Genomic DNA, 12089 nt, shown 5'->3' with positions numbered 1-12089 from the left:
CTCGGGACATGCGTTATGTCCCCGTTTTTCCACTGTTATATGATCTCGCGGAAATACCAGTAAGTTCCGCCAATTTCCTGAAATATCCAGTTTTTCTCTAACAGTCGAAAGGGACTGATATGTAACAAATGGCAGTATAAAACATTGCATAACGAAGCCTGTGACAGAAGAAAAGAGATACCAAGGCAGACTTACCAAATGGAAGAGGCATTGTTACCTAACTCCCTATAGGCCTACGTATCTCGCTTCACTGAGTATTGCATAGACACTATTACTCATCACTGAATACTACAAACACATGAGGAGTAAACCTTGGTACATTCCTCCTAGACAGTTAAAATATGTGCGCCCCTGTCCCCTTTCTGCAGTTTCTAGAATCAAAAAACAGAACTGTGACAATAACTTTTATAGCAACTATATTAGCAACATAACAAACGTGTACACAGAGCTATCCCTGTCTTTTCTTTCACTGTTTGCTGTCAGATTCAATTTGCCTCTATTCAGTGGTGTATTTTTTCCCTCGCTTTACGTCATAGCTCTAGTAGATGCACCGTCTTGATATCTGTCCTCGGCGCAGATGGTCCTTCCTCGGTCCGCCACATACCACAAGATGTGAACAAGGCCATCTCAATTGTGCAGCTCCAAAATACCGTAATTGCAAACTACGTAATGATCATTCAGGATCTAAAATTTGGTGACGATGATATATTAATAAAACTATTGTTTCTGGACATTATCCATAGTCTTGTTTTATTTAAAACATCATCATATTTTTTAAACAAAACGTTTCGGATACTGGATTCTGTCCCCTTCCTCAGGTAGAACCTACTAGTTGGGCACAATCGATATAGCTAGTCCCTATCTCCGGACTCTGGTTCTACCTCCACACGGAGACGAAATCCAGTCTCCAAAACTTTGTGTTTTAAATAAAAACAGGGTGATAATGTCCAGAAACAGAACAGTTGTAGTGATCAATCAAATTCAAATGATGGAATTTCAAGAAATGAGCTGCAAATAAAACAACGAACAGACTTATTTCAAACTGAACGTTCTCTCGAAGATCCCCAACGAGACAGCAAACACTTCCTATATCCTGCTTAGCAGGCGAACTATGAGTCCACCGCAACGTAACAAAATTTCGACTGAAAAAATCTATGATCGGAGTCTGATTCGAACCTGTTACTCCTGATGTAACGAACACGGTATCCTTTCTTGCTAAAATACATTCATCTGAAGCACACCCAGACCTAGCCTCTTATTCAACGGATGAAAAGGCTTTATCACAACTCACATCCAGGTACAGAATGTAAGGACTTTATCTCCGCCTATCAATACGCCTTACTCCCGTAGAGTTTGGACAAACCTGCTGCTGTACATGTCACTTTATAACAACCGATATGTCTATCAATCAATGCATAGCTTCTAATGAGTGCTCAAGATGATATTACACCAGAGGAAAACAGCGCGGCAGTCGACAGCAACTGGAATGAACACTGCAACGAGTATGACATGTCAATTACTGAATCTCCATTTATTGCCGCGATAGAACTCCGCCATGTTTTGTTATTGAGGCACCATATCTGAGGAGCCGTATTATAAAACTGGCAGCTCATAAGGAATAACTACATCACATCTCATAGCAGGTTATAAAATAAAATTGCAAGCAAACTTGTTATTTTGCTCTTATTTAGGCTATAGTAATTTTATAGCTGAACTGATATTATTCCTGATATCACCCAGTATCAAATCGGTCACACATTTGTAAACTGATGGGCTAACTATTGGAGATATTGAGCTTCATTTCCGGGCAGGTCTATGATAATTTTCTTGAAACTACGTCTGGATCGGCTCTGAGATTTATTAAGCCCATCGCGGGGGGGGGGAGTCTTTCTTCGCGGATAAAGAGTTTGGAGGGTCGAACACTGACTTCCAGCGAATTGCGGGATGGAATCGCCTGGTTTTCACATCCACTCAGCCGAACTACATGTACATGCCGCCATGGGGCGGTGTCTGGGCACCAGAGCGATTTTACCGCCAACAGGATAAGTACTGAAAGTCTAGAATATTCATGTCTCTAAGTGGATAACAGTAGCCTACATTCTTGCAACATTCCTCAGTTCGGGCACTATTTTGCCCACGTAGCAAAACAAGTCGTGTAGCTGTCAACACCGCCGCGGCTTTCAGTGCACCGCGGCACTTCGTGTTCAAACGCCTTTCTGCACACTTAACAATAGTCCTGGAAGTGATATCTTGTTTACCCCTGTTCTGTCATCGCATCGGCTTCTACAGTTTCGTTTTCTGCTCGGACGCTCTCATATTCATCACATCTTTCGCACAGTGCGCAAATGACCATTTTAATCTTAACATTTCATTTGTCTGTCACTCCGGTTATTAACGGTAGTTTGTATAAAACGTTAAGCTGCTCATTTCTTCTGCGAGTACTAACGCATACCATAAAGAAAGTATGCAAATGAAAACAAAACGTACGAAGGATCAGGCTTATACATACATACACATAATATTACAATCATGCCGGTGCAAGACCTGATGTGAAGCAAGTTACAACTTTCAAAGCGATTTCAGGGGAAAAGAGTTAAGGTATAAGACAGCGGATTTCTGGGTTATGGTAAAATGTAAGTTAAAGTTCCCGTGCTTAACTAATTAAGCACTGTGCCATGAAAACGTATGGGGGAGTAAATGTATAGATCCACGTATTCTAGACCTAGGCACTAAATGGAGGTGAGTGGTTAGCTTAACTCCCAGGCTTCATTATCCTTGGAGAGACAGCCCTCGGTACCCATTGGATATGAGGCTGAGTGGACCCCAGAACCGGTCTCGACGACATGGAGAGGAGAAAAATCTTGCTCCTACAGGGACTCGAACTACGACTCCTCGGCAGTCCAGCCCGTAGTCAGTCGCTATACCGACTGCGCTATCGCGATGTCTTCTGGGTTATGACGCCGTTTAACTTCATTGGTGGTTGCCAACATTTTGGAGGAACCGGCTGCCTCCATCTCCAGAACAGGGTTATTTGCACCCTGAGAATAGAAGCATAAGGTTCCTCAAAAACGTTGGCTACATGAAACTGCCCTGTATCATGACCCAAAAGATAATAACCCTAATATTAGCCGCAGCGGAGCTCTGGAGTTTCAGAAATGTTGAGAAACTCCACCATGGCCGAAGTCAGTGAGATACTCACTCTTCGAGGGCTAGGGGCTCCACATGCGTCGCGAGGGTCAGCACTGTGGTCGACGTGGTCGTCAGCGTCGATGTAGTTAACGCCGCTGTGCCAGTGGTCCGGCGTCCATATAGCTGCCGATAATACTTTTCCTGGTCCCCGTATATCCAACAAACTTTCCACCAATGTCGGCACATTAGAATGTTGTTGTTCGAGTTCACCACGTTCGCCCTGGAAGCCATCTTGGTACGCAATAGACAGTACTATATACACAGAACTACCGACGTCCTCAACGGGCGCCGTTATCACTGATGTCCAAAATGACGTCATCAGATCACTACATCACTTTAAATCATATAGCAGGTTAAGCTTTAATAATATTAAGACAACAGTGAAAGAAGAATTGTATTGAAAGTTTTATTGGAGAAAATTTTAATTAAATATTCGTAGAGCCCGCTTCACTTCAGTAGAATACAGAAGTGTTAAAAAAACTCTGAACTTGGTGCTTCAACACTTCTGTCACACATACACACAAACACACATACAAAACTGGGGGCTTCCAATAGCTTCCTTATGCAATCATATTTTAGCTGTGAGAAGAAACGCACTTAAAATCTCCATTTTTAATTCGACACCTCAAAAGCCATTTGAATTGTATTACAAAGATCTAAACAAGAAATTAGAACAAGACGGTACGGTCACCAACAAAACGAAATACGAAAATAAAACTATTTATAAGGAACCCGGATTTTTAAAATGACGTACAGCTACAATAAACACTCATTATCGGTTCTTTCTCGTACCACTGGTCACGTTAAATACTAAAGAACTTGTGGAGAAATACAAACACTTCCACAATACGCCACAAATTTCAAGATAAACTCTTCAACCACCGGCAGTAACAAGTTTTACAATTCACTATTTCACTTGTCATCAAGAACATAAATTATTAACCGATTTAAATTTATTATACACATTTTAAGGTAAATAAATAAATCTCAGGAACAACGATAAACAGCCATTTAAAGCAATGATGTCTTTATTTTTTAAATGAAGTATTCCATAGAAACACGTGATCCTGTGAGGCTTCCACAACGCAACGTCTCCAGGTAGCTCCACACCGCGCGAACCCACGCCTCAAACTGACTTCACTTGTCTTTGGGAGTGACGAGGCTTGTAAAACCGACCACCTCGGGCTACCTTCTGGCTGGCCATTGCTCTAACAACCAGACCAAGAACATCGGCTACACTGACCCACTGGCTCCTCGAACATTCGGCTCCTTTGTTCTTGCACACAGCGGTGTACTGATTTACATATATGGTTGTCCGAGGATTTCTGAACATTTTCATATGCAAGTAAGTCGAACCTCACGGTCATAATATTCAACTCCCTGAAAATTTTCGGACTAATCTCCCCTAACTCAAGAGTTCCGTTTAACATTTCGACGGATTCGACATCGATTTCATCATAAAGGATCGTCAATGGAGCCAGTTAGGCTCTTATATATCTCTCAGTGTTCCAAAATACTTCTGCCAAAGAGGTCTACCACACAACATTCTGCACGTTTCTTACTATCCGCACTCCAGTCTGTTGTGTTCCCATTCATTTAAAATTCATAATAAAAGGAACATAATACTACAAATCACGAAGTTTCTCATTACGTAACCCCCATTACTCTAACAATATTAGCAGAGAAATAGTCTGCGTGTTAACTGATAAGGGAATTTATAGTCGATTTAGCGGAGAGGGTTATTCCTGACGACTAAACACGTTAATCAATATAAACCAAATAAAAACTGATAACTAATTTGGAGGACTCCGATTGCGAAGTTACTCATAACTTATTCATTTATTTTACAGTCTAATTTACGTGTTTGTATTTCGGACATATATATCTCCATTAGCACTTGAATACTTTAATTTCAATTTTTCTTTCATTGAAGTGTGTTTCACATTATCCGAAGAACGGCCATAGGATATGTTAAATATAAACCTAAATATGCAGACTCACGAACTTGTATTTTCAGGCAATTAATTCCCTGGTACCAGAACCAGAAGACTCAAAATAATCTAGCCAATGGATAAGATTCTGTGTTATTCAAATTCACCTCTAAACCTCACATTCATTTTTTCTTTAAAATTAATCCTACTCTTGTCCTTCCATCTTAATCTCGACCTTTCACGCTCCCCAGCTTAAATTAAGTATTTTCTTTTTGGTCTATCTGTGACTATTATATTCCCAGCACATATAGTTACACTGCTCTAATTATAGGAACTTGATGTAATAATTTGAATTTCATATTTATTAGAGCTCTGAGTTCAAAAATAAATACAATTTATACATTTACTAAATTAAACTGTACTAAATGATAAATACGTTCCTACACAAATGAAACAAACACACAACTTACCACGTGCTTCACTCGGAGGTTGACTGAAATGCAAAGGAGTAGCTGTTAAACCGGAAACAGTTCCCACGCTATACCTCCGGACGGGAAGAGTTACATTAGAAACATATCGATTAAGACATTCCCACACATGTACAGGTGCAGGTAGGGAAACCCATGTTCTTTGTGCGGACTGCATAAAGTGAACACANAAATATCTTTCATCGCTGATTCTACTACAGAGAATTCTATTAAATTTTGTTACGGAGGGTAATTTTAATAAGCTCACGACCAAATGAGAAACAGAATTAGCCCTCGAACTTGCTTCTCAGTTCATAGTGGCTCTCACACTGACCCGATCCGTCTGTCGCCTCACCGTATGCTCTAGGAACTCTCACCGCCCTAGTTTACAATTTATACGAAGGTAAAATCTAATTTCGTTGCACATTGCAAGCATCGCTCACCTTACCAAATACTAATTAGACATACAAAACCCACTGTACAGGTCCTACTTTATAACGGCCGTGTGGGATCCGTTGCGCTGACCACGCGACACCCCTCTATCCGCTGAAGTTAGCACTAACTTCGCCGACAAGCGGCGGTCGCTCGGTCGGTATAGTTCGCTTGCGGGTTAAAGGCTACGGAGTAGCAGGTCCTACTTTATTCCGAAACATTTGCAGACGTTGTGTATATCCATGAGACGATAATAAGTTACGTTTCTATGCGATTTGGAATTTTCTGGCTAAAGAGAGGGGCCAGGTGTGAGCTTTTGTGGGCACTGTCATGAACTTGCGATTCCATAACATGTGGACAGGTTCTTGAGTAGGTAAGTGAATATAAGGTTTTGAAGAAGGACCCTGCTTCATGTAGTTGGTTATGACGTGCGGCATATCAAGTGCCGATCAGATTTGTATAACTAGTTTCTTGTGAATTCCGAGAACAATGAGGTATGGAAAAACTGCAAAGAACGTATTGTAAGAAGAGCATTATCTTCTGGGACGGTGACACAGTGTAGTCCGGTAGCAGTTTATCTACTTTTAAGAGGAACGTACTGCGTCCATCTTCAGGGTCGAAGAGCAAACAACATGAAGATGCTCCTCTTCATGGTCACTGCTGTGGAAACCTCACATCCAACATAAGCATTCGAGTACTGAGATGTTTGTATGTTGCAGTTGTTACTTCGTACAATTATCAGGGATTGAAACGGCTGGTAACAACACCGGGCCTCCGCTATTAATTCGGAGTTCGGGATTTCACATCCCCGCAAATAGAAATATTTTCAAAAGGCTTCCGTAACTTCCTCTTGCGCAATTGCCAAGAATAACTCGTCTTACAGCAGATCTGTGTTCTAAAATTGTGCAGTGCACCCCCACCCTCCAGCGACTAATTTGTAATGTGGAGCGCGAAATATTTCAGGAAACTTAAAACTAAATGAATTGTAATCCTCAAAATGTGACATTCATAAAATCGTCACAAAAATTAACTGAAAAAAAAATTAGAATGGGAAATGGAAGAGTGTTCAAATTACAGACACACAAAGTTAACACGGGGGGGGGGATGAAATCTTAGCTAAGCCGAGGGGGCATCATTATACAAAGTTTCGAAACTACTGCAGTAGACGGTCTGTGGTTTAACTGGGCTGCGTCGTGATTAAACAACTAGCGATAAAATGAAGTCTGCAGCTCGGCAAATAGTAGTAATATAAATAAGTGTTAATATCAACGGCAAGAGGTGCAGATAGTCGAGTTTCACACATATATGAACTCCAGTTCAGTACCTACTGCCGACTGCCCAAAAACGTATATACCGTTGGAAGAGTATGTACACAACACAATATATTCTGTAAAAAACGGTTACAACTTGTCGATTTTTGTGTTTCCTTAGTTACTATAAAAAAGGTTTGATATTAAGCATCCTTCTAAGATTTCTTGTGGCCACAGAAAACAATGAGACCAAGAGGTACAGGACTATATAGCTGATGCCAAATTATATGGTAACTGACAGTCATATCTACGAATTTCGCACGAAATATTATGTGAAACTGAGGTTCTCCCGGCGGTCTGTTTTCTGAGATGCGACAGCGCGTAGCCTCGTGTCTTTCTGCACTCTTCTTCATAGCACACACTTTCAAAGTAATGTCAAATTCGAAAATATGTTGATACCGCGTAGGATTCGAGGTTCTTACAGCGATGGTTATGAAAATTGCTATATTCTGCGACATAAAGCCATGTAGAAAGCAGTCTTCTGGGATTTGGCACCGTGTATATGTGGTGTTTGTAGATCGTTGAAAGTCAACCGAGGTTTCGGAGGAACATAATACTTCCATCTTCAGGGTCTAAGAGTAAACCGAGTAAGAAACCAGCGTGAAAGCAGAATCTGCTTGCCATCTGTTTCCCCACTGACTTCTTGCTTGGCTTATTCTTAGACTGTGAAGATGGAAGCGACAGGTTCCTCCAAAACGTCGGTCGACTTTCAAAGGACTAAGTGGCGTTATAACCCAGAAGTTAGAACTCACCATGCCGATAACATTTCTTCAGTATTTTTGTCTATGAACTTGTTGTTACTGTGTGTATATTGCATTGCCTGTCATCATTTAAGTAGAAAACTTCGCTGTAAAGGCCAACAGATGTCATGGTTGGAGAATTATACTTCAGCACAACGAAGGACATCAACCTCATTTGTACGATTCCTAGAAAAACCCAATTTGTTCCATGAACACCTGGCACGAAAACAGACTGTAACAATCGGCATGTGTAATTTCATTGCTAGATCTGGAAACCGAAGAGAACAACTTACCGTTACACCAGATTACACCGGAATCTACCTCGCATTTACACGGACATCGAAGCTATTCTTTTAATTAGGCACTGTTTCACCATTTGGCTTGAACTAGGGTACGACAGTAGGCTGCACAACTCACGGTGCAGGGTATGTCTTTCGAATTCGATAGACACTCAGCTGCCTGAAGAAAACATCCGCTTTGTATGGTTCGTTTCAGTGTCCACAACTGCGCATTAGAGGACTCTTACTTTGGGGGCTCATCCAACATATCAAATGAAAACATGAGACTAGAGCGATCACTTTGTACAAAAGAATTTTATAAAGCGTGGAGTTTTACTTCTACGACTCCTACAAAGAAACAGTTCAATATTTTTAGTTCAGCGGCGGCATATGGTGTTCCAACTTCTTTAGTCTGCCGTTACTTTCCAAAACACTTGGTTGTTATTCATAAAGCTTTCATCATATCATTGTACACCTGATCGAAACAACGGTCTAGCTAGAGTAAGTTATGTGCTGAGTCCTACAGCTTTGCCATGGACAGGGATATCAAAACAAAACTCATCAACTTTCCTAAATTACATCGCGTCGCTTTCCATAAAACAGTAACACTTCTCTTATGGGTCACATAACGAGGCTTTTGGCACCAAGCCTACCAACCGTCGGACGGTGGAATATCTGACGAATGATGAATTTGGAAAGGATAAGAAAGGAAACGGTTGTGGCCATAAAGAGGTACTATCCCAACATTTTTCTGGATAAACTGAGGTAAAAAAATGTCAATATATCCCTGTAGCAGGCCGTGGAGGCCCATAGGGTTGTCAGATGTTAAAGTTCCCACATTTTCTAGACAATCAGTTCATAGATGGCGGCAAGGTTGTCAGCCCTACGCGGCGGCCGCCCTTTACCCCCAAGAATATTCCTGGTACTCATTTCTGTTAGATGCTGAGTCGACCCGTGCGGCAGGAAGGATTAGGTTAATTGAAAAAAAAATGCAATGACCTCATCGGGACTTGAACCCGCGACCTTCTGGCTTGTAGCAAAGTGCCTCAACCAACTACGCTACCTCGTGCCCCGGAGAAACTGAGGTAAATGAAAACAATGAAAACCCTTATGATAGCCGGTGTCTAGGCCGAGATTCGAACCGAGCACCTCCTGAACACAAATCTACCACGTTACTTCTAGACCAACATGCTCGGTAACAGTAATCGTGAAATCGCACAACGTCTACATACATTTTCCTCAGTTAACTGTACAGTGAAGAGTCCAGTGATTATATTTGAGTCGTGATTTAATTATCCCTGCATGTAACGTAGAAGCCCTGGTTCGTGCGGAAAACCGAGGCATTGTTGCCAGATCTCCATGTAAACCCAGAAAGTTAAAGAGTGACGTCGCACGCCTCCTGCGTTCATCAGTGTCGGGACGACCACTGCTGCTTCAGGGGCGGATACAACTGACACGAACTGTCGGTCAATGCTGTTTCGATGTGGACAGCACTCATTAATTCGCGGCCAAATTGGAGAAAAGAAGGAAGGGTGCGGCAAGCCCAATATTTGCCAGACCTCGGAAATGTACGCCAGCGGTTAGCTTCGCGTTCCGACTACTTTATCGCCAGGGAAACAGTCTCCAGTATCCCATATAGAAATCCAGCCATGATAAACGCTGACAATCACTTATATATCAGGAAACTGAACCCTGTCGTGCATTTCACGACATCTTATCTACTGACTGAGCTATCTTATTTTCATATCACATGTATTAAACGTTGTAGTGTCGGGCCTTGTTTCATCAGCTGCATATTAATGGAATGAAGGACTGCAGAAAGCTGAACTGGTAAGAATAAGAAAAGAGCGCCCGTGATTTACACAAATTCAGGATCTTACAGATTTTAAAGGCCAGCTGGGATAGCTCAGTCGGCATAGCGACTGGCTACGGGTTTGATGACCGACGGGTCGGAGTTCGAGTCCCGGTAGGGTCAAGAATTTTCTCTTCTCCATGTCGTCCAGACCGGCTCTAGGGCCCGACCAGCCTCCTATCCAATAGGTATCAGGGACTCTTTCCAGGGGATAATGCGGCCAGCGAGTGAAGCTGATCACACACCTTCAAATAGTGACGAGGTCAAGAAAATGTGGAGCTATTCATCCATTCTCCCATACGCCTTCATGGCGTAGTGCTTAATTAGGTAAGCACAGGGACATCATTACATTTACATTACAGATACAAAATCCTGGACCAAGAATTCTTGCACAAAGCAGAGAGACAGTACTTTAGAAGGTTTTTTTTTTGCTACTGGGGTGGGACAAAGTCCCTTGTACTGCGGTCACTTCTGGTATATTGTACCAGCCCAAGATGATAGGTGAGGGTGAGTGTGGAGCAATTAGTGGAATGAAGATTGGCAGGGGAAACCGAAGTACTCGGAGAAAACCTGCCCCAGCACCACTTTGTCCACCACAAATTCCACTTGACCAGGCCCGGGATCGAACCCGGGTCGCCGCGGTGGGAAGCCAGCGACTAACCGCTTGAGCTATAGCGCGGCCTACTTTAGAAGGTTACTACACTCTTCGTTTCAGCATGCGGTGAATACCAAAGTTGCCATACCGGACATCTTGTTGAGCATACGGGGATCTTCTTCAGTAGGGTTGTCTACTCAATGTATGTGTATCCTTAGACGTGATTTATACAAGGTTTAACATCTCTTATTTAAGAAGAGTTCTGTCTTCTGGCACGCGTCATTTGTTCCACTGAAAGTCAACTGACATATGGAAAGAACATGTAGCTTCCATTTTCAAGGTCGAATAAGCAAACAACTACCCGCTACCATCTTTACGCTGGTTTCTTGCTTGGCTTATTTTTCGACCCTGAAGATGGAGGTGACATAGTCCTCCGTAACGTTGGTTGACCTTCTATCACACAACACGGCATTATATCCCAGAATTCAGATCTCTTCATAGACCATCTCTGCGAGAACCTAAAACCCAGAATGTCTTAAGATTTTTCTTCTACCCTGAAGATGAGCGCAGCTGGTTCCTCCGAAACTATTATATCCACATAACAAACTACGCGACGCCATACACAAGAAACCACAATTTTGACGTTCAGTGCTGTGAGAACTTCGATTTTCGAACACTGTACACCCCTGCTTACAGTGTACAGGCAGCGTGCAATTATGCTTTACAGCTCATCTTCCGGTCGTGTTCAAGAAGCAGTATTCAGTGGAAGAGGGAGAGGCTACCTGCCTCTGCCGACTCTCCTTCTTCAGAACCATTATAATGAAGGAGTTCTACTACAGCATTCCTTGCCGTCCAACTGGTTCGGCGTCTGTTACATTTCCTTGGCATCCTGCTGGAGGGTGAGGGGTTTGTGCGCAATTCTGTGAGGATGTCAGTAGCTAGACGATACTTCGACGACCGGTAGGATGATTGAGGAAATGATTTGGTAGGACGTGGTTAGAAGCAAGTCGAGGTACAATCCCGACATTTGCCAGGAGGGACTTACGACAGAGCCACAGACTCTCCTTTGATACGACACGAACCGCACATAAAACGACGCGTCCTATAATTCTTCTAATGTTGCTGTGGTAAAGTCTTTACCGAGTCGTTGCCTAGCAACAGGCACGCAGACTACTCCATTCAAATGGGCTCCGTTGCCATGATATACACACGAAGTTTCATAAAGATTGTTTCAGGCATTCAAAAGTTAATATGTGGGACTCAGATACAGGCAGCATGGTGACCCCATACGCCTA

The 12089-nt window shown here is 42.4% G+C and overlaps 1 protein-coding gene across 6 annotated transcripts in view; it reads right to left on the bottom strand.

The window, feature by feature from the left end:
• LOC111870818 (prickle planar cell polarity protein 3) overlaps nucleotides 1-12089 on the bottom strand; it is a 685665-nt gene that overhangs the window by 140848 nt on the left and 532728 nt on the right. Inside the window, exon 1 of one of the 6 annotated variants that reach the window (XM_023863381.2) lies at nucleotides 3200-3835. The exons of the other annotated variants lie outside the window; for them this stretch is intronic. Within the exon in view, the coding sequence (XP_023719149.1) occupies nucleotides 3200-3420 (221 nt within the window). The 5' untranslated portion in view covers nucleotides 3421-3835. Of the gene's footprint in view, nucleotides 1-3199; nucleotides 3836-12089 lie in introns of those variants that run through there. 6 annotated transcript variants of the gene reach the window in all.

Source organism: Cryptotermes secundus, unplaced genomic scaffold (assembly GCF_002891405.2).
Source record: "Cryptotermes secundus unplaced genomic scaffold, Csec_1.0 scaffold499, whole genome shotgun sequence".
NCBI lineage: Eukaryota > Metazoa > Arthropoda > Insecta > Blattodea > Kalotermitidae > Cryptotermes > Cryptotermes secundus.
The sequence above is the reverse complement of the archived record's forward strand: the minus strand, read 5'-3'. Positions and strand labels throughout refer to the sequence as shown.